This window comes from Salmo salar, chromosome 18 (genome assembly GCF_965601325.2).
Source record: "Salmo salar chromosome 18, fSalSal1, whole genome shotgun sequence".
NCBI classification, from domain to species: domain Eukaryota; kingdom Metazoa; phylum Chordata; class Actinopteri; order Salmoniformes; family Salmonidae; genus Salmo; species Salmo salar.
This window is the reverse complement of record NC_138308.1, coordinates 9,653,475-9,677,302: the sequence shown is the minus strand read 5'-3', so window position 1 is coordinate 9,677,302 and position 23,828 is coordinate 9,653,475. Positions and strand designations below refer to the sequence as shown.

Below are 23,828 nucleotides of genomic sequence, written 5' to 3'. Positions count from 1 at the left end.
TCTTGGACATCCTGACGGGCTGCCCCCAGGTGGTAAGGGTAGATATCAACACATCTGCCACGCGAAGGCCCCTCGGGTGAGTGCTCAGTCCCCTCCTGTACTCCCTGTTTACTCAGGACTGCACGGCCAGGCATGACTCCAACACCACCATTAAGTTTGCTGATGACCGAACTAGAGGTTGACCGATTAATCGGCATGGCCGATTTAATTAGGGCCGATTTCAAGGTTTCATAACAATCGGTAATCTGCATTTTTGGATGCTGATTATTGCCGATTACATTGCAATCCACGAGGAGACTTCATGGCAGGCTGACCACCTGTTACATGAGTGCAGCAAGGAGCCAAGGAAAGTTGCTAGCTAGCATTAAACTTATCTTATAAAAAAACAATCAATCTTAACATAGTCACTAGTTAACTACACACAGTTGATGATATTACTAGTTTAACTAGCTTGTCCTGCGTTGCATATAATCAACCTGTTAATTTATCATCGAATCAGTCTACTTCGCCAAACGGGTAATGATTTAACAAAACGCATTCGCGAAAAAAGCACTGTCGTTGCACCAATGAACCTAACCATAACATCAGTGCCTTTCTTAAAATCAATACACAAGTATATATTTTTTTAACCTGCATATTTAGTTTAATTTATTTTATGTTAGCAGGCAATATTAACTAGGGAAATTGTGTCGCTTCTCTTGCATTCAGCGCAAGCAGAGTCAGGGTATATGCAGCAGTTTGGGCCGCCTGGTTCGTTGCGAACTGTGTGAAGACCATTTCTTCCTAAGGCTGTAATTAATTTGCCTGAATTTTACATAATTATGACATAACATTAAAGGTTATGCAATGTAACAGCAATATTTAGACTTACGGTTGCCACCCATTCGATAAAATACGGAATGGTTCCGTATTTCACTGAAAGAATAAACGTTTGATAGTTTCTGGATTTGACCATATTAATGACCAAAGGCTCGTATTTCTGTGTGTTTGTTGTATTATAATTAAGTCTACGATTTGATATTTGATAGAGCAGTCTGACTGAGCTGTGGTAGGCAGCAGCAGGCTCGTAAGCATGCATTCAAACAGCACTTTCCTGCGTTTGCCAGCAGCTCTTCGCAATGCTTGAAGCACAGCGCTGTTTATGACTTCAAGCCTATCAACTCCCGAGATTAGGCTGGTGATACTATAGTGCCTATAAGAATATCCAGTAGTCAAAGGTATATGAAATACAAATGGTATAGAGAGAAATAGTCCTATAATTCCTATAGTAACTACAACCTAAAACTTTTTAACTGGGAATATTGAGGACTCATTTTAAAAGGAACCACCAGCTTTCATATTTTCTCATGTTCTGAGCAAGGAACTTAAATGTTAGCTTTTTTTACATGGCACATATTGCTCTTTTACTTCTCCAACACTGTGATTTTTGCATTATTTAAACCAAATTGAACATGTTTCATTATTTATGAGACTAAATTGATTTTATGTATTATATTAAGTTAAAATAAGTGTTCATTCAGTATTGTTGTTATATATATATATATATAATAAATAAATTGGCCTATTTTATTTTTTTATATATATATATTTTTAATCGTTATCGGCTTTTTTGGGTCCTCCAATAATCGGTATCGGCTTTGAAAAATCATAATCGGTCGACCTCTAGACACAACAGTGGTAGGCCTGATCACCAACAACGATGAGACAGCCTATAGGGAGGAGGTCAGAGACCTGACTGTGTGGTGCCAGGACAACAACCTCTCCCTCAACGTGATCAAGACAAAGGCGATGATTGTGGACTACAGGAAAAGGAGGATCGAGCACGCCCCCATTCTCATCTACGGGGCTGTAGCGGAGCAGGTTGAGAGCTTCAAGTTCCTTGGCGTCCACATCACCAACAAACTTTCATGGTCCAAGCACACCAAGACAGCTGTGAAGAGGGCACGACAAAGCCCCCTTAAGACACTGAAAAGATTTGGCATTTGTCCTCAGATTCTCAAAGGGTTCTACAGCTGCACCATCGAGAGCATCCTGACTGGTTGCATCACTGCCTGGTATGGCAACTGCTCGGCCTCCGACCGCAATGCACTACAGAGGGTAGTGTGAACGGCCCAGTACATCACTGGGGCCAAACTTTCCACCATCCAGGACCTTTATACCAGGCGGTGTCAGAGGAAGGCCCTAAAAATTGTCAAAGACCCCAGCCACCCTAGTCATCGACTGTTCTCTCTGCTAATGCATGGCAAGCGGTACCGGCGCACCAAGTCTAAGTCCAAAGGCTCCTCAACATTTTCTATCCCCAAGCCATAAGACTCCTGAACAGCTAATCAAAGGGCTACCCAAACCCCTCTTTTACGCAGCTGCTACTCTGTTTATTGTCTATGCTGGTAACTCTACCGACATGTACATATTACCTCCACTAACCGGTGCCCCCGCACATTGACTCTGTACTGGTACCCTCGCTATTGTTATTTTACTGCTGCTGTTTAATTATTTGTTAGTTTTATTTATTTTATCTTTTTCACTTGACACGTTTTTCTTAACTTCATAAAGCATTGTTGGTTAAGGGCTTGTCAGTAAGCATTTTACTGTAAGGTTGTACCTGTTGTATTCTGCGCATGTGACAAATACAATTTGATTTGACTAGACAGCTAGCATATCAGTCTTTGGCTAAAATGCTGCTAGCAGTACCGTGATGCCACTCGCGACAAATTGAGCATTCATTTTCCAGTGTCAATGTTCTTTGATACTCATATTTTAGTAATGTTTGCTGTGCGCACAATTTGAGCAGTTGAGACATAAAAAGGTTATAGTTAGAAAGGTCAACTTCTCTATTACAGTAAAATGTGTTTCGGTGTCTACATTGCATTCAGGAAAGTATTCAGACCGCTTGTCTTTTTCCACATTTTGTTACGTTACACCCTTTTTCTAAAATGGGTTAAATTGTTTTTTCCCCCCGTCAATCTACCCACTAGACCCCATAATGACAAGGTAAAAACTGATATCATATTTGCATAAGTATTCAGACCCTTTACTCAGTACTTTGTTGAAGCACCTTTGGCAGCGATTACAGCCTTGAGTCTCTTCTTAGCCTCTCTGGGCTAGGCGGGACGAATTCGTCCCACCTACGTAACAGCCACTTTAAGCCTGTGGCGCGATTTTCAAAACCTTAAAAATCCTATTACTTCAATTTCTCAAACATATGACTATTTTACAGCTATTTAAAGACAAGACTCTCGTTAATCTAACCACACTGTCCGATTTCAAAAAGGCTTTACAACGAAAGCAAAACATTAGATTATGTCAGCAGAGTACCAAGCCAGAAATAATCAGACACCCATTTTTCAAGCCAGCATATAATTTACATTTACATTTACATTTAAGTCATTCAGCATATAATGTCACCAAAACCCAGAAGACAGCTAAATGCAGCACTCACCTTTGATGATCTTCATCAGATGACAACCCTAGGACATTATGTTATACAATACATGCATGTTTTGTTCAATCAAGTTCATATTTATATCAAAAAACAGCTTTTTACATTAGCATGTGACGTTCAGAACTAGCATACCCCCCCGCAAACTTCCGGGGAATTCGCTAACATTTTACTAAATTACTCACGATAAACGTTCACAAAAAGCATAACAATTATTTTAAGAATTATAGATACAGACCTCCTCTATGCACTCGATATGTCCGATTTTAAAATAGCTTTTTGGTGAAAGCACATTTTGCAATATTCTAAGTACATAGCCCAGGCATCACGGGCTAGCTATTTAGACACCCGGCAAGTTTAGCACTCACCATAATCATATTTACTATTATAAAAGTTTGATTACCTTTTGTTGTCTTCGTCAGAATGCACTCCCAGGACTGCTACTTCAATAACAAATGTTGGTTTGGTCCAAAATAATCCATCGTTATATCCGAATAGCGGCGTTTTGTTCGTGCGTTCCAGACACTATCCGAAATGGTAAAGAAGGGTCGTGCGCATGGCGCAATTTGTGACAATAAAATTCTAAATATTCCATTACCGTACTTCGAAGCATGTCAACCGCTGTTTAAAATCAATTTTTACGCCATTTTTCTCGTAGAAAAGCGATAATATTCCGTCAGGGAATCTCCTTTTCGGCAAACAGAGGAAAAAATCACAAAGGCGGGGGCGGTCGGGTCACGCGCATTAGCCCAGAGTCCCTTGATCGGCCACTTGAGAAAGGCGATAATGTGTTTCAGCCTGGGGCTGGGATGACGACATTCTGTTTTTTCCCGGGCTCTGAGCGCCTATGGACGACGTAGGAAGTGTCACGTTAGAGCAGAGATCCTTAGTAAAAGATAGAGATGGAAAAGAAGTTCAAGAAATGGTCAGACAGGCCACTTCCTGTAAAGGAATCTCTCAGGTTTTGACCTGCCATTTGAGTTCTGTTATACTCACAGACACCATTCAAACAGTTTTAGAAACTTTAGGGTGTTTTCTATCCATATGTAATAAGTATATGCATATTCTAGTTACTGGGTAGGAGTGGTAACCAGATTAAATCGGGTATGTTTTTTTATCCAGCCGTGTCAATACTGCCCCCTAGCCCTAACAGGCTAAGTATGACGCTACAAGCTTGGCACACCTGTATTTGGGGAGTTTATCACATTATTATCTGCAGATCCTCTAAAGCTCTGTCAGGTTGGATGTGGAGCGTTGCTATTTTACTATACACCAGTTTTGATGTGACACCGTTCTATGGGCTAGCAGCTCTGATGCACGCCACTGCACTGTAGGGAGACGATGTGGAGCAAATTGTGGCTGTGGGATTGTGGCTTTCATTCGCACCACTGCTAGCTCTGTGTAAAGTGTCACTTTAATCTTGAAAGCGCGGCTAAAAAAAAAATTAGCAGTGGCAGTGCGCACACTACGGTGTAGAAGTCGACTGATTTTTGCTGTAACATAAACTGTGGAAAAAAGTCAAGGGGTCTGAATACTTTCCGAATGCACTGTAGCTCCATGCTTGATACGGTGTGTGTGTGCCTTTCTTACGCATTCCATGTGGTTTCCATGTGCCTGATACCATTCCATTGACTCCATTCCAGACATTATTATGAGCCATCCACCCACCTGTTATGAGCCATCCACCCGTCAGCAGTCTCCACTGGTGGAATGTGTAACAAAGGCACACACACCGTATCAAGCATGGAGCTACAGTGCATTCGGAAAGTATTCAGACCCCTTGACTTTTTCCCACATTTTTTTTATGTTAGCATTATTCATCAATGGATTAAATAGTTGTTTTCTTTTCATCAATCTATACACTACCCCATAATAAAGGAAAAACAGGTTTTTAGATTTTGTTGGCAAAAAAAAAAAAACATGCCTTATTTACATAAGAATTCAGACCCTTTACAATGAGATGTGAAATTGAGCTCAGGTGCATCCTGTTTCCATTGATCATCCTTGAGATGTTGCCACAACTTGATTGGAGTCCATCTGTGGTAAATTCAATTGATTGGACATGATTTGGAAAGGCCCACACCTATCTATATAAGGTCCCACAGTTGACAGTGCATGTCAGATCAAAAACCAAGCCATGAGGTTGAAGGAATTGTCCATTGAGCTCCAGGACAGGATTGTGTCGAGGCACAGATCTGGGGAAGGTTACCAAAATATTTCTGCAGCATTGAAGGTCTGCAAGAACACAGTGGCCTCCATCATTCTTAAATTGAACAAATTTTGAATCACCAAGACTCTTCCTAGAGCTGGCTTCCCGGCCCAACTGAGCAATCGGATTAGCAGGGCCTTGGTGAGGGTGAACAAGAACCTGATGGTCACTGACAAAGCTCCAGAGTTCCTCTGTTGCAATGGGAGAACCTTCCAGAAGGACAACCATCTCTGCAGCACTCCGCCAATCAGGCCCTTTATGTTAGATTGGCCAAACTGAAGCCACTCCTCAGTAAAACCTAGATTGAACGCTTTGGCCTGAATGCCGAGTGTCACATCTGGAGGAAACCTGGCACCATCCCTACGGTGAAGCATGGTGGTGGCAGCATCATGCTGAGGGGATGTTTTTCAGTGGCAGGGACTGGGAGATGGACGTATCGGGGGAAAGATGAACGGAGCAAAGTACAGACACATCAACAGGTCTTATCTCTGGGTGCTGCTATTGGTTACGTTCTTCCTGCATTGATCAAATAATCATTATGGCAATTGTTTTCTATTAGGTGACGGTCGCATGTTTGCGAAAAGACTTGCAGATAGTCTCTTCCCTTTGCAAATGGTCCTAGACATTCTGATGCGGTCGGCCTTGTAGGCTATGCATGTAAAAAAGAGTAGCCTGCCTACCCTTTGACGCTGCTAGGTGTGTAGGCACACACAGCATTTCAGTTCATTTTGCTTACTTAGCAGATTCTTTGTTATTGATCTTGTTTGAGTTGTGCACCGTCACTGCACCAGAGTGTCTCTGCTCTGTATTCCAGGGTACATTTATTCAGTCTACTGTCTGAGAGGAATCTTTGATCAATACACTACACTGTTATCGGTCCCAAGAGCTAGGCCTAGCCTAACAAAATATAATTTCTTCCAAAATCAACCCCAAGTATAAAAGCCTGTGTTTTAGGAGGTGACTTTGTTCTGCTGACTGCCCACTTTCACCGAGTGATGTCCCCCTGAGGCCATGGCTGAGATTACTTTACTTGGCCCGGGGCTTTGGACAGTGTACTCACAAGCTTTTTATCTTTATCTCAGATGTAGGGGGATTTTGTTTTTTGATTCATCAGCTGCAGCGCACACTGTGTGTGTGTACATACATGCAATGTATTCATACACCTTAAATGTTACACATTTTGTTACGTTACAGCCTTATTCTAAAACTGATTAAATTGTTTTTATTTTGGCCTCCCAAGTGGCGCAGCGGTCTAAGGCGTTATTAAAGACCCGGGTTCGATCCCGGGCTGTGCCGCACCCGGCCACGACCGGGAGACACATGAAGTTGCGCACAATTGGCCCAGCATTGTCCGAGTTAGGGGAGGGTTTGGCCAGCCAAGATGTCCTTGTCCCGTCGCGCTCTAGCGACTCCTGTGGCGGGCCGGGTGCATGCACTCTGGCACGGTTGCCAGTTGTACAGTGTTTCCTCCGACACATTGGTGCGCCTGGCTTCCGTGTTCAACAAGCAGTGTGTCAAGAAGCAGTGCGGCTTGGCAGGGTTGTGTTTCGGAGGACGCATGGCTCTCGATCTTCGCCTCTCCCGAATCTGTACGGGAGTTGCAGCGATGGGACAAGACTGTAACAACCAATTTGGATTTCACGAAATTGGGGTAGAAAATAATATTAAACAATGTTTTTTTTCCCCCTCATCAATCTACACACAATACCCCATAATGACAAAGCAACAATTTTGCAAATGTATTAAAAATAAACTGATATCACATTTACATAAGTATTCAGAGCCTTTACTCTGTACTTTATTGAAGCACCTTTGGCAGGGATTACAGCCTCAAGTCGTCTTTGGTATAACGCTACAAGCTTGGCACACCTGTATTTGGGTAGTTTCTCCCATTCTTCTCTACAGATCCTCTCAAGCTCTGTCAGGTTGGATGCGGAGCGTCAATGCACAGCTATTTTCAGGTCTCTCCAGAGATGTTCGATTGGGTTCAAGTCCGACTGGCTGGGATACTCAAGGACATGCAGAGACTTGTCCCGAAGCCACTCCTGCGTTGTCTTGGCTGTGTGCTTAGAGTCGTTGTCCTGTTGGAAGGTGAACCTTCGCCCCAGTCTGAGGTCCTGAGTGCTCTGGAGCAGGTTTTCATAAAAAATCTCTCTGGACTTTGCTCAGTTCATCTTTCCCTTAATCTTGACTAGTCTCCCAGTCCCTGCCGCTGAAAAACATTCTGTAGGGATGGTGTCAGGTTTCCTCCAGACGTGACACTTGGCATTCAGGCCAAAGAGTTCAATCTTGGTTTCATCAGACCAGAGAATTGTGTTAATCGTGGTCTGATGACTGGTACTGTATGTATGTGTGTGTATATACAGACTATTATGGCCTTCACATAATAATTATATTACTCAAGTTTGTGGATTTTGTAGTCTTTAACCTTATTTCATTTTAAGCCTACACTTCATGGTGAATGCAAGGTCACATGTAGTCTGTCTTGTCTTGGGTACATGTTTGCTCTCTCATCCTGTCCCAGAGGAGCTGCCCCTCTCCCTGCCTGCCACTCAGTGCCCAGGGGACGGGGCTTTGGTTGTGTTTCCTGCCTCTGAACATCCTGTTTAATCAGCCAGTGTGTTGAGTAACTCTGAGGTTTACAGGGTGAAGTTCACATAATCTGGATGGATGCAAACCATCTACCTGATACACAACCATGAATGAATTGTCAAATGCACTGAGAATACTTAATTTACTGGTATACAGACGTTGATACAAAAACCAACGACCCCAGTGTTTCAGCCACTGTGGGATGCGTCTGCCTTCTCTTGTGTGTTTATGTGCCTGTGGAACAACCCCTCTTCTGTGTTTGTGTGCGTTTCAGGAGCTGCTGGGTGTGCTTCGCAACGGACGAGGATGACCGCACGGCGGAGTGGGTGCGTCCGTGTCGCTGCCGTGGCTCCACCAAGTGGGTGCACCAGGTGTGTCTGCAGCGCTGGGTGGACGAGAAGCAGAGGGGCAACAGCACGGCCCGCGTGGCCTGTCCTCAGTGCAACGCCGAATACCTCATCGTCTTCCCCAAGCTGGGTATGATATGACAGGGTGGGGGGCTATGGGCTGGACTGCAGTTTCCCTGGAATATTAGTTGGAGGTAGTTAGGGTCACAGATAGTTACTGAATTTATGCTTTCACGCTGTTTGTAGGCCACATAATTGAATTGGTCTCACCCTGTCCAAGCTAGTGTCTGTCCTGATTTTCACTTGTATGCTTATCACACATCAGGAGTAAAGAGATGAACATGCATTAACTGCTTATGTGATGTGTTTATGATTTCAGTTAGTTATGATTCAGGCCCATGTGAAAAATATTGATGTCATTTGAGCTTTTGTAATTCCGTGGCAGCTTACCTAACAGATGGAGACAGATCTGTTGCGTCTGTCAGCACACAGTCATGTAATAACAGCTGAATCACGGGCACATTTGTAGTATCTCACTTTACTTCAACTTCACTGTCAAAATGTCAGGACAACACTTAACTTCCCTACCTTTCCAAAGGGGAAGTAGCATTAGAAGGCCATTTCCATACCTAAATGGACTTCTGAATTGGTCCTTTGAGGACAGACAACTAATGGCTGTTGTTGCTGTCTCCCTAATAACTGTTGCAGCACAGGGACTCAGTGCTGTGAATTAGGAGTGGGAACTGAGAGCTCTAAAAACCACTCAGCCTGTCTCAACTAACTGCATGTTTATTTTTTCCCAAAACCAGGGTAGGTTATGTGGTGAGTCTGGTAATTATACCCTTTGAGGGAGAAGTAACACGAGGAATTGGAGCGGGCAGGGCACTCGCCAGATGCTCATTACCAGACCTGGGTTCAAATGTTATTAAACGTATTTCAAATAGTTTGCCTGGAGTGCCAGATAGGTGGACTTCTCACTTGTGCGACTATTCTGTCAGTTCCGTTGCACCAGGCAAGCTCAATAAAACTCTGCAAAAGAATTTCGAATAGTATTTGAACCCAGGTCTGCTACCCGCTCATTACCAGCCAGCTTCAGCCTCACTGTAATTAACCCCAGCACGTCAGAGTGACGGGGGCACTGATTGTTCCCAACACTGGCACTTAGTCATCAAGTAAACATGGCTCTGCATTTGTTCGTTTGACGATTACAGAACTTTCAGCTACGTCAGTCACCGTAAGAGAGGAAACTTTTATGTAAGTGGAAACCCTGGAAACTGCTTTGGGAAATAACACTTGTTGTACATTTTATAGCACCTGGTAAGCTATTAAATCACTCTGCATACATGTCTAATTAGAACTAGGTACAAACTAAGAAGTAGGGCCTGGACATAAGACAATGTATTCGGGAGGGCAAGCTCTGCTGGTAAGCAGGGCCATGTTGTATTTTTAGATGCAGGCCTGGCTGTGCTGGCAGTCACCTGTGTTGCTATAAGCAGCAGGCTTAGCTAAACCTACAGGACTGAAGCATAGAGATCAGGGCACTTAGTTCAGACTCGTCTCTGGAGCTTCGGGTCAATGGGAAGACTCGGGACAGTCCCTAGTGTCGTATGCCAAGTACAGGACAGAATTAATGATGTGTCATTGATAAAGTCATGGCACATTGACAAACCGGCACCCGAGAATTCTCAAGCAGTACTCTGTGGACTTAGAACACACATCAGATCAGTGGCATTTGTATTTCCATGTTCACTTCGCTCCCCCATTTGAAAGTATCTGGCTCACTGAAAACCATAATTATCCCCTTGTCCCATCATGGAAGTGTTTCTACTGCTTAGTATTTCAGATAACATTGATGGAGAATTAATCCATACTGTGGGGGATTTGGTTTGGTGGCAGTCTTTTTGAATGTCATCTCTGATTCGCTGGCATAATGAGTAGATGAGGCGACTAGTAAATCTCAATGTGAATACTTTTGTTCCAGATGGGCATTACTCTCTCTCTTTGTCCCAATATGTTAATGGTTATTGGGTGTATAGAGTAGCCTGACACTGGGCCTGCTTGCATGTTCAGTAAATAAGCTTGTCTCTGTCTTCTCTCCTGAGGCCCACCGTGCCTGCTGCCTGCCTGGTTATTTTTGGGATAAGTCTGTCTGTGTCACTCTCTGCCCTTGCCCCCACCGGTACATTTATCCGGGTTAACCTTCAAAACAGGTGAAAGGAGGAGAAAAAGAGATGTTGGGCTCGTTGTCTCCTGTTCACTCTCCAATCCCATGTCCCCCCTCCACACACACACCCACACACACACACACACACACAGACAGAGAGAGAGAGAGAGAGGAACTAATCTCTCATTCCCATTCAGTAGCTACTGAAGACTTTTTCTGGACACTTTGTTTTCATCGCCCCCTTTGCTATCCGGCTGACCAGTGGTCTTTGTGGTCGGTTGGTTTTTTTTGCCAGCGTCTTCACCAGATTAGTCATCATGAAATGTGGCCTAAATGTTTATCAAGTTCATCAGTTCCCCAACACATCCTCCAAGTTTTGTTTGTGTTCCTTTTTTTCTTTTGAATACCCCAGTGTTTTTTTTCCAGGCAGTAACAGTGATTAGATGAGGGTGTCATGAGGCAATGGGTTATTTGGACAGGGCCTTCAATGTGCCCTAATCTGTTGAAAGATAACGTCCTTCGTAGAATCATGTAGTAGGCTTAGGCCTCGATCGCTCATCGTTTATTGAGTCGTGTACACCGGCTCATAAGGGCTTATGTTAACTTCGATTTAACACTGCGTGAAAGTCCTCTGAAAATTTTCGGAGACTTTCCCGACACCGGGGATGACAACTTCCCGCAGAAGGCCAGGGAGCATACAGATGGGTATTTTTTATTTATGCCATCTGCCAAGGCCCAGACTAATCTACTGGTCATCACCCTGGTGTGAGGGACGGGGAGAGGAAGAGACAGTCTCTGGTGCCTGGAGAAAGGACACTGAGGTAGACACCCACCGGGCTGTGTAGGAGGCAGAGAGAGGGTACAAGATGGGGATGGGATGGTTGGTAGATGGGGAAACGATGCGAGATGGCACGAGAGAAAGAGGAGAGGCCCAGTCAGTGAAGTGTACCAGTCTGCCTGCTCCCCTAAGCATGCTTCCTTTGCCTACCCCTGTGTTCAGACAGAGGTGTAGAGGGAGAGGAGGCGATTAGGCCACGGTATGAGGAGAGCAGCTCATCAACCAACGGCCGGAGAGGAGACCGGGGTTGCCCGCTACTGCTGCTGATGAATCACAAAAAACCCAGGCCCGAGAAATAGCCGACGGCCCAGACAGCGCCACAGCACCCAATGAATCAGCAGCACACTGACGCTGCCATCCTACCACCTGGAGCAGCCATCTGCCCGGCAACTCCCCATTCTCCTCTGTAATACCCTGCCTGCCCTGGGGACTGGAAACGCTCAGAAAAATCGCTTTCCTCTGTGTGAAAGCAGTTTCCGAAGCAGGGGATCGGACAGTGAGTTGACAGACAGAATGTTCTGTTGCCCTGCCCGCTTTATTTACAATATTAACAGGTGCAGGACTAATTGGCCAATAAACTTTGTACAGAAAATAACAAACAGGATGTTGACAAAGACTTGAATAAATCAAACATATTCTCAGTATAAACTATTGCCTATGACAAAACTCCGGTATAACTCCACTCTAGCCAACATGTTTCCTGCCCAGCCTGCTCTCCCCCTGGCAAAAGCCAACTGAACACCTAAGTACTCTTTCCAGGAACTCCTTTCAGCTAGGAATGTTCCATCATGATAGCCCCAAAACACATTTCTACCATAAATGCATAATTTCCCATAGATATATAAATATAACATCATAAACAACGGTTTTACATAAACATGCACACTTCAATAACTTGTGCCATAACTTCAACTTTTAAGTCACGGTACACATTCATTAAGTAATTCACCCCTGCAATAATTAATCACTTTGGTTATTCCCGTCAACCAATAAATGTTCCTTGATGACAAGTGGACTAATTTGCCTCGCACCGGCACTTCAACAAGGAAGCAGCGTGAGATAGGTTAAATGCTGTGATTATACTCTACCAACACTTCAATCATTCTAATATATTTCACATTACTAGAGCATGTACTTTTAAATGGGCAGCTTTATACACGGTAGAAACACTGTTAACAAGTTACATTGTTGCGCACGCCAGTTACTAAAACAAACACTCGACTTTGGCGCCTTCATGTCAAAGTATTGCTGGCAAACAAAATGCGCTACTCAGTCCAAAATTCTCTTTTGATTTCAGGTGTCTTGACTACAAAGAGCTACAAAGAGTCTTTTTTTCAACCAATAATTTGTTTGTGTCATTGTCTGCAAGTCAATAGACATGCGCTCCACGACACTCTGACATTTTATTTAACTTCACCGTTGCATCATTAGACTTCAGCAGCCACATTATGACACGGCTTCCAGAGGTCTTGATGTCACACTGTCTGACGCGTGCTCCCCCCCCCAACTGAACTCAACACAGTATTCTGCTCAGGCAGACTCGATGGACGCCCGAGGATAGTGTGCTAGTATTGCCTCAGTGGGTCTCTCTGGGGTTGTCAGTAGTGTTTAATTGATTAGAAAAGTCTGATTTTAGCACATCTTGTTTCTCAACTTGTGCCGTAGAGCTTAGCCTAGATTCTTCTGTGCGTTTAAGTGCTAGGTTACATCACCGCACCTCACCCGGGGGCTGCCTCCTACCTTTTTTGAGGTGAACACGGCTGCCTTCATAGAATTACAGAGTTTAATAGGATGTCTGTTGTCTTCATTTGTATGCTTAGGATACATAAACATGTGCATTATAGTTTGAAGTAAGCACAGTGCTGCACTCAAGTGAACACAAAAACAACAGCGCTATGTTGCTGGCTCCTTCCGACAGTCTTCTAATGTAAAGTACTAGTCTGTGTTCTGGACTTGATCACTGTGGCATAGGCCAACAGACAGACATGGGACTAAACAGCTTCTGTGTCTGGATTTATAGTCACCCATCTGACTGCGCTAAAAGTAGAAGTCAACTTTTAGAAAGGGGAACATTTTTTTACTTCTCTGTCGGTTGGGAATGACTTTTAAGGGTGTTTCAGTGACTTTAATCAGCCTCAGAAACATGGCACTTTCGCAGCTCACAGACGTTAGAGGACAACTTTCAATTGGTGTAATAAAGGCCGAGATGGGTGCTGGGTGGTAAGCTGCTGACGTGTAGTTATTTTGTCGTTGCGCTCTGCTGAGCCCAGCTCATTTGTTAGCCTGACAGGCGTTACTCATGTTCCTACTCTCAGGGCCGGGCCTCAGGTTAGTGCGGCATCACATTGATGGATTTACACCGTGGTGCATGTGTTTGGCTGTAGCACACCACTCGTGTTAGGTTTTCTCTGCTAGTTTTGGGCTATAAACTCTGGGATTTCTAGTAGGAAAGTGCAGTTAGCCGTGGCACTGGTATGGTAAGTTAGAGTTTTTTTTTTTTTTTTTTCTCAGCAACTGATGATTTCCACCCACGCTATCATTCTGATTTGGCCGGTGGTGTAAAATGAGGGACGGCGTGTCCTTGCTGGCTCTTCTGTGAGAGGGTAAAAAAAAGTGGGTTGGAACAGTGTGCCAACATGCCTGCCCGCCAGTGAGAAAGTGGGATGCAGTTGCAGTTTCTCTCGATCCCCATCCACTCTTTTAATTATGTTAATTAGGAATTTGCTACCAAGCGCTGAAATGAATTGCTTCGCTTTCCTTTTTGCCAATAGCCATTAAGTGTGACCCAGTTCCCTCTGGCTGTGGATGGCGTAATGCTTAGGCAGGGACAAAACGGAAGGGATTCCGACGTTGTCATCAAAATATGCCCAGATTAATGTGTTGAAGAGGCACGAGATCAATCTGGTTGGCAAACATAGGCGCAATAAAGCACAACCCTGGAAAGTGGCAGAACTGACAGGATACAGGAGGCCAATGTGTTTAACTACTTTAAGAAATGAGAAGTGTTTGTTCCCCGTTGTGCCTGTTGGAAGCTTTGAGGTGACACGTCACCCTTCCGTTGTTCCTTCAGGTCTCTGTAGCCAGTTGAAAAGTCTACTGCACTATTGTTCCTACATTTGAGACCTGATTTCATGGCTTTCTCCAAAAATGGCAGCGTCACTATAGGCATTCAATGCAAATATAAAGTCACTGCCGTTTTAGCCGTGGGCATTGCTGGATTATTTGACCAGTTGTGGTCACCACCAATGTAACCTCAAATATTTCGGGGCACTGAGCAAGTTTCAGCTCTGCTGATCGCCAACTTGAACATTGGGCAAATTCTGTGCAACTTCCAGCGAACGTTTAATGTGGACACGGAGGCTGTACCTGCTTTAAGTTTAAACTTTGGCCATGTAGGCTATGGAGATAACATTTTAACATGGAAATAGCTGTTCTGTCATTCAGCCTACATTAGCAGCCAATGTGTAGTGTTCAATTTAGGTCTACATTCCATGAGACTTTTGAAAGAGAGAAAAAAAAACATGCATGGCTTGACATTAACTTTTCATTTATTATTATTTTTTTTAAATGTCCCCCTTTTTCTCCTCAGTTTTGTGATATCCAATTGGTTAGTTACAGTCTTGTCCCATCGCTGCAACTCTATTACAGACTCGGGAGAGGCCAAGGTCGTTAGCCATGTGTCCTCCGAAACACGACCCTGCCAAGCCGCACTGCTCCTTGACACACTGCTCGCTTAACCCGGAAGCCAGCTGCACCAATGTGTCAGGAGGAAACACCGTCCAACTGGCGACCGTGTCAACGTGCATGCGCTGGAGCGCAACGGGACATGGACATCCCGGCCGGCCAAACCTTCCCTTAACCCGGACGACGCTGGGCCAATTGTTGCTTATTGCTGACTACAAATGATCTATAACTGGGCTAATAACTCACTAACTAGCAAAGGATATGAACAAATTGTGCACGTGGCTACATGCAGCTCTCGCTTTGATCTCAAAACAAGCGCATCTAGTCACGACCGCTCATGCTGTAAACACAGTCCAGTTCAAATTAAGTGGCACAGATCCATATATGGCTATGGGATATTTGCATTTAGGCCAACTGCAACTCTGATTGTTAATGCCACACCGGTCTGTAAAGTATGGGCTGAGTAGTGCGTGTCAATGCAATAGAATCCTACTCCAAAGCATTCTGCCTACAACAAAATCTCTTGCGTAGTTAGTTTTGTTTCTGTATGTTGCATTGAAAGTGGCTAATATTGCATTGATTCGGTCCCAATTGCCACAGTAAAGGGAAACGTTGACAGTGTTAACAGGGAAAACTCTAGAATAGTGGTCACCAACCTTTTCTGAGTTAAGATCACGGAGTCAAAATGCAAGCCGAGATCTACCGCTCAGATTTTTCTTTAACATGACTTGAAAAACGCAAGCCTATTCAACATTAACCAGTGAAATAGAGTACTGTTGCAATGAGGTTTGTGCAGAAAGCTATAGGCCCAATACATTATCGCCATATATTGGCTTTGCTTGAATTGTCCTGCCAGTGAATGCAATGTTCGGCACATTTAAAAAAAAAAAAAATATTATACGGTGCATTCTGAAAGTATTCAGACCCCTTGACTTTTTTCACATTTTGTTACTTTACAGCCTTTTAAAATGTATTCGTAATAGTTTTTTTCCCTCATCGATCTACGCACACTACCACATAATGACAAAGCAAATGTATTAAAAATAAAAACATATCACATAAGTATTCAGACCCTTTACTCAGTACTTTGTTGAAGCACCTTTGGCAGCGATTACATGCTCAAGTCTTCTTGGGTGTAACGCTACCAGCTGTATTTGGGGAGTTTCTCCCATTTATTCTCTGCAGATCCTCTCGAGCTCTCAGGTTGGATGGGCAGCATTGCTGCACAGTTATTTTCAGGTCTCTCCTGCGTTGTCTTGGCTGTGTGCTTAGGGTCGTTCTGTTGGAAGGTGAACCTTCTCCCCAGACTGAGGTCCTGAGCGCTCTGGAGCAGGTTTTCATCAAGGATCTCTCTGTACTTTGCTCCGTTCATCTTTCCCTAGTCTCCCAGTCCTTGCCACTGAAAAACATCCCCACAACATGATGCTGCCACCACCATGTTTCACCGTAGTGATGGTGCCAGGTTTCCTTCAAATGTGACACTTGGCATTCAGGCCAAAGAGTTCAATCTTGGTTTCATCAGACCTGAGAATCTTGTTTCTTATGGTCCGAGAGTCTTTAGGTGCCTTTTGGCAAACTCCAAGCGGGCTGTCATGTGCCTTTTACTGAGGAGTGGCTTCCGTCTGGCCACTCTACCATAAAGGACTGATTGGTAGAGTGCTGCAGAGATGGTTGTCCTTCTGGAAGGTGGTTCCAAACCGCTTCCATTTAAGAAGGATGGAGGCCACTGTGTTCTTCAATGCTGCAGACATTTTTTGGTACCCTTCCCCAGTTCTGTGCCGTAACGCAATCCTGTCTCGGAGCTCTACGGACAATTCCTTTGACCTCATGGCTTGGTTTTTGCTCTGACATGCACTGTCAATTGTGGGACCTTTATACAGACAGGTGTGTCCCTATTCTAAATCATGCCTTTCCAAATAATTTCCAATCAATTGAATTTACCACAGGTGGACTCCAATCAACTTGTAGAAACATCTCAAGGATGATCAATGGAAACAGGATGCACCTGAGCTAAATTTCGAGTCTCTCATAGCAAAGTGTCTGAATACTTATGTCAATAAGGTATTTCTGCCTCGACATCACTCCTCTCTCTTTCCTCCACTGACATTGAAACTCGAGTCGCACTGCATTATTTCTATCTCATGCACAAAGATTTTAGATTCTTCAAAGTAGCCACCCTTTGCCTTGACAGCTTTGCACACTCTTGGCATTCTCTCAATCAGCTTCACCTGGAATGCTTTTCCAACAGTCTTGAAGGAATTCCCACATAGGCTGAGCACTTGTTGGCTGCTTTTCCTTCACTCTGCTGTCCAACTCATCCAAAACCATCGCAATTGGGTTGAGGTCAGGTGATTGTGGAGGCCAGGTTATCTGATGCAGCACTCATTGGTCAAATAGTCCTTACACAGCCTGGATGTGTGTTGGTTCATTGTCCTGTTGAAAAACAAATGACAGTCCCACTAAGCGCAAACCAGATGGGATGGCGTATCTCTGCAGAATGCAGTGGTAGCCATGCTGGTTAAGTGTGCCTTATTCTAAATAAATCAGACAATGTCACCAGCAAAGCACCGCCACACCATCAAACCTCCTCCATGCTTCACGGTGGGAACCAAACATGCGGAGATCATCCGTTCACCTACTCTGCGTCTCACAAAGACACGGCAGTTGGAACCAAAAATATGTACTCATCAGACCAAAGGACAGTTTGGTCAAGTTTCTTGGCCCTGTCTATAAAAGGTCCCACAGTTGACAGTGGATGTCAGAGCAGAAACCAAGCCATGAGGTTGAAGGAATTGTCCGTAGAGCTCTGAGACAGGATTTTATCGAGGCTCAGATCTGGGGAAGGGTACCAAAACATTTCTGCAGCATTGAAGGTCCCCAAGAACACAGTGGCCTCCATTGTTAAATGGAATACGTTTTTAACCACCAAGGCTCTTACTAGAGCTGGCTGCCCGGCCAAACTGATTGGGGGAGAAGGGCCTTGGTCAGGGAGATGACCCAGAACCTGATGGTCTCTGACAGAGTTCCTGTCAGAATGGCGAGACTAGTCAGGATCGAGGCAAAGATGAATGGAGAAAAGTACAAAACCTGCTCCAGAGTGCTCAGGACCTCAGACTGTGGTGAAGGTTCACCTTCCAACAGGGCAATGACCCTAAGCACACAGCCAAGACAATGCAGGAGTTGTTCAGCAAAATAAGAAACGTCCCTTTTTCAGGACCCTGTCTTTCAAAGATAATTTGTAAAAATCCAAATAACTTCACAGGTCTACACTGTTTCCCTTGTTCAATGAACCATAAACAATTAATGAACATGCACATGTGGAACGGTCGTTAAGACAATAACAGCTTAAAGACGGTAGTCAATTAGTCACAGTTATGAAGACTTAGGACACTGAAGAGGCCTTTCTACTGACTGGAAAAACACCAAAAGAAAGATGCCCAGGGTCCCTGCTCATCTGCGTGAATGTGCCTTAGGCATGCTGCAAGGAGGCATGAGGATTGCAGATGTGGCCAGGGCAATAAATTGCAATGTCCGTACAACACCTGCACCGGATCAGTACATCCGAACATCACACCTGCGACGGTGGGTTTGTGCCCATAGGCGACGTTGTTGCCGTTGATGGCAACAACTGCCCGAGTTACACCAGGAACGCACAATCCCTCCATTAGTGCTCAGACTCTCCGCAATAGGCTGAGAGAGGCTGGACTGAGGGCTTGTAGGCCTGTTGTAAGTCAGGTCCTCACCAGACATCACCGGCAACAACGTCACCTATGGTCACAAATCCACCGTCTCTGGGCCAGACAGGACTGGCAAAGTTCTCTTCACTGACGAGTTGCGGTTTTGTCTCACCGGGGGTGATGGTCGGATTCCCGTTTATTGTCGAATTAATGAGCGTTAGAACGAGGCCTGTACTCTGGATCGGGATTGAGTTGGAGGGTCCATCATGGTCTGGGGCGGTGTGTCACAGCATCATCAGACTGTGAGCTTGTCATTGCAGGCAATCTCAACACTGTGCTTTACAGGGAAGACATCCTCCTCACTCATGTGGTACCCTTCCTGCAGGCTCATCCTGACATGAACCTCCAGCATGACAATGCCACCAGCCTTACTGCTCATTCTGTGCGTGATTTCCTGCAAGACAGGAATGCTAGTGTTCTGCCATGGCCAGCGAAGAGCCCGGATCTCAATCCCTTTGAGCACGTCTGGGACCTGTTTGATCGGAGGGTGAGGGCCAGGGCCATTTCCCCCCAGAAATGTCCTGGAACTTGCAGGTGCCTTGGTGGAAGAGAACTTAGTGTGAACTTAAAACGACCATATATACATAGTTTATTTTTTACTCTTTGGACATAGGCAGCCCTGAAAAAACACTAAGGTGGCCCGCCCAAGACTTTTCTATGCAGAAGAAACCCTGCAAGAGTAGTGGACAGTGTCTGTGTACTGATTTGGTGTCTGTCTCTGAAATCCCAGACCTTGGGCAACAGCACTTGAACATTGTTCATGTGGGTGGCAACCTGTCTGCCTAGGGAAACAAGTCTGAGTTGGATATGACCAGTGGTTCAGCTCCAGCAGAGGGGGATGGGCTCTGCTACAGGTGCCATGGTAACAGTGCCAAGTAGTGCCACATAATCAGCTCATTGGCCTCGTTGAGGATCACTAAATCATTCCACATTCAACGTCAAACTGATGCTGTTGCCTCGGCCGGGCAATTCAGACTCATAATCATTTAACTTCTACTTTAGGTTTTCAAATAATGTTGCAATAGAAATGAATCCAACCCTTGTCAAACAATGATGCAGCGTTAGTCTTCCAAGTGACACTTTAGGGTATGTAGCCTACTTAAAAAAATAAAATAAAGTAAAAAGACAGCTCAGCATACCCATCGATGAGGGCAATCCTTCACATCAAAGAGACCTGATGTCCTGGACCCCTCTCTCCCTTTAGTGTCCTCCACTTGTCTTCTGTTGCAGGTATTAATAGTTTCTGGATGGGTCTGCGTGAGTAAAGCAGGTTACCTCCCGTCCCCGTAAATATTGAATGATTTCCCCTGATTGCTCTGGAATGCGAGAGAGGAGGATGAGGAAGAAAAAGGTTAGATGAAGGTCGTAGCTATTACTTGACTGTCTGATAAGGGGTCGTATGGGGTAGGCTACTATATATGACACAGAGTGGCTGCCTAATCTGATCTTGGACACAGACCTGTTCTTATTTGCATTGATACAGGCCTGTTCTTATGACAGAGAGATGAATTAGAGCCAGGTTCACACACATGGTCTCCCTCTAACATTGTGAAGGTGTTCCACAGCCATGGTAAAATTGGCCGCCTTCATCTAAATAACAATCCATTTCTCTCCTCTCTGCCGGAGCCTCTTTTGCTACACATTCCAGCGCAAATGTTTTCCAGTCAAACCCAATACTTCACATGCTTTTGCTCTGAGCACAACAGGAATGCTGAATAAAGGAAGCTCATTGTTTTGAGCATTTCCGCGTTGCGGAAATCACATTACTCATTGTACTTTAAGAATGTCTCACAAAGGTGTTTTTCTTTTGTTTATTCTGTGTGCTTTTCCTCACTGCTGAAGTTACCTTACTCGTTGAATATCTCACGATTGTGGCCAATGTGCGTGCCTACATGTATCTACACTACATGGTCAAAAGTATGTGGACACCCCTTCAAATGAGTGGAATCGGCTATTTCAGTCACACCCGTTGCTGACCGGTGTATAAAATCAAGCTCATAGCCATGCAATCTCCATAGACAAACACTGGTAGTATAATGGCCTTACTGAAGAGCTCTGTGACTTTCAACGTGGCATCGTCCATAGGTTGCCACCTTTCCAAATTTCTGCCTTGCTAGAGCTGGCCCGGTCAACTGTAACTGCTGTTGTTGTGAAGTGGAAACGTCTTGGAGCAACCGGCTCAGTCGCGAAGTGGACACAGAACGGGACCACTGAGTGCTGAAGCGTGTAAAAATCGTCTTTCCTCAATTGCAACACTCACTACAGAGTTCCTAACTGCCTCTGGAAGCAACGTCAGCACAAGAACTGTTCGTCGGGAGCTTCATTTCATGGGTTTCCATGGCCGAGCAGCCACACACAAGCCTAAGATCACCATGCGCAATGCCAAGCGTCGGCTGGAGTGGTGTAAAGCTTGCCGCCACTGGACTCTGGATCAGTGGAAACGCGGTCTCGGAGTGATGAATCATGCTTCACCATCTGGCAGTCCGACGGACAAATCTGGATTTGGCGGATGCTACCTGCCCGAAGGCATAGTGCCAACTGTAAAGTTTAGTGGAGGAGGAATAATGGTGTGAGGCTGTTTTTTCATGGTTTAGGCTAGGCATCTTTAGTTCCAGTGAAGGGAAATCTTAACGCTATAGCATACAATGACATTCTAGATTATTCTGTGCTTCCCAGTTTGTGGCAACAGTTTGGGGAAGGTCCTTTCCTGTTTCAGCATGACAATGCCCCCGTGCCCAAAGCAAGGTCCATAAAGAAATGGTTTGTTCAGATCGGTGTGGAAGAACTTGACTGTCCTGCACAGAGCCCTGGCCTCAACCCCATCGAACACCTTTGTGATTAAATTGGAACGCCAACTGCCAGCTAGGACTAATTGCCAAAGATCCGTGCGCGAGCTCACTAATACTCTTGTGGCTGAATGGAAGCAAGTCCCTGCAGCAATGTTCCAACATCTAGTGGAAAGCCTTCCCAGAAGAGTGGAGGCTGTTATAGCAGCAAACTCCACATTAATGGCCCATGATATTTGGAATGAGATGTTGGACGAGCAGGCGTCCACATACTTTTGACCATGTAGCGTATGTGTATTATGCGTTTTTCCTTATTGCTGAAGACATCACTTTCTCATTTGTACTTCATGTAGGGCTACGTTCATTGTACTTAGGACACGGATTAGGGTCAGCGAGTAGGGTGGATGGTGTACACCACAGGTGTCAAACTCATTCCACAGAGGGTCGAGTGTTTGCACTCCTCCCTGGTACTTGATTGATTGAATTAAGGTCAGTGATTTAGTATGGAGCTCTCCTCACCTGGTTGTCTCGGTCGGTGGTTCCCAAACTGGGGCGCGCCGCGAGGGGTCGGAGAGTGCTACTGGTAGACAGGTGCAATTACTACATTTGGTAGTGCATCAGTTTTCCTCCTGTCATGTCAGTCATTACATACCTTTTAGAGAGCTATTATAACTTGTTAGAAATGTTCAGATCAACTAACCCATGTCAGCTAAAGTATTTTTTTTTTTTGGCCATAGATTTTGTTGTAATGTTTGAAGCTATCAAATATCACACGAATACACATGAGACATGGCAAAATGTATAGAATTGCAAGAAAATGTGCCTTAAAATGGCAAATGTTCTCTGCACCCTATGACAAAATGTGTAGAATTGCAGGAAATAAGCTTAAACAAAAAACAGCAGACACTAGGGCATCCATGGAATGACTGACACCCCTGGTGTGTACTGTACACTAAGCATTCTACAGTACCACCAGGAGAGCAGCCATCTTATGACCCCTGCTGGAGAGACAATCCCAAACTGCCGTCTGTTAGGGACTCTACCTTACTGCACCTCAGCATGAGCTATTTGTAGAGTTCTAGACAGGCTCTGCTTTGCCCTTTTTCACTGTAAAAACATAACATAAATAACACAAATGGTCAGTGATTGAAAACCGACACTACGGTGTGCCCTAATGAATATGACCCAGGCCACACAGGGGACAACACCCTTCACAACCCTGTTTTTACAACCGGTAACAGACACTATCTTTCTGTATCCCTCCAGGGCCGGTGGTGTATGTGCTAGACCTGGCTGACCGGCTAATCTCCAAAGCCTGTCCCTTCACCGCCGCTGGCATCATGGTGGGCTCCATTTACTGGACCGCTGTCACCTACGGGGCCGTCACTGTCATGCAAGTGAGACCACAAAAAAACACACACACACACACACACACACACGGCTGTGTTTATTAACAGACTACGGCTGCGTTTTGAAATGGCAGTGCATTACATAAGGTGCCATTTCGGACGCACTCTATCGTTAATCTATCAATCTTGACCATGGTGTCCCCTCTGTCCCTGTGCCCAGGTGGTGGGCCATAAGGAGGGCCTGGACGTGATGGAGCGGGCAGACCCCCTGTTCCTGCTCATCGGCCTGCCCACCATCCCCATCATGCTGATCCTGGGGAAGATGATCCGCTGGGAGGACTACGTGCTGCGCTTCTGGAGGAAGTACTCCAACAAGCTGCAGATCCTCAACAGCATCTTCCCAGGTCAGAAAGGACACATTGGTAGGGATGCCCACCGTTCCGCAACACCATTGTTATACTAAAATGGGTGGAGTTCCTCTTATTCATTGTGTGTGTGTGTGTCTGTATGATGAAGAGTGGGTGATAAAGATCTTGATAGATGATGCTATCTGTGTTAAAGACTAAACAAATTTGTGCACAACATTGAGAAATAAGCTTTTTGTGCGTATGAAAAATGTCTGTGATCATTTATTTTGTGTGAACACTGGCTTGCCCAGGGTGTGCTCAGTGTTTGTTGGGAAT

General features: G+C 44.9%; 1 protein-coding gene across 3 annotated transcripts in view; it reads left to right on the top strand.

The window, feature by feature from the left end:
* LOC106576797 (E3 ubiquitin-protein ligase MARCHF5) overlaps nt 1-23,828 on the top strand; it is a 43,076-nt gene that overhangs the window by 14,757 nt on the left and 4,491 nt on the right. For 2 of the 3 annotated variants that reach the window (XM_082964708.1, XM_014154216.3), the window contains exons 2-4: nt 8,515-8,717; nt 23,063-23,193; nt 23,366-23,567. In XM_082964708.1, coding sequence (XP_082820834.1) covers nt 8,515-8,717; nt 23,063-23,193; nt 23,366-23,567 — 536 coding nt within the window. The remainder of the gene's footprint in view (nt 1-8,514; nt 8,718-23,062; nt 23,194-23,365; nt 23,568-23,828) is intronic. The other variant, XM_014154217.3, reaches the window with a different exon arrangement.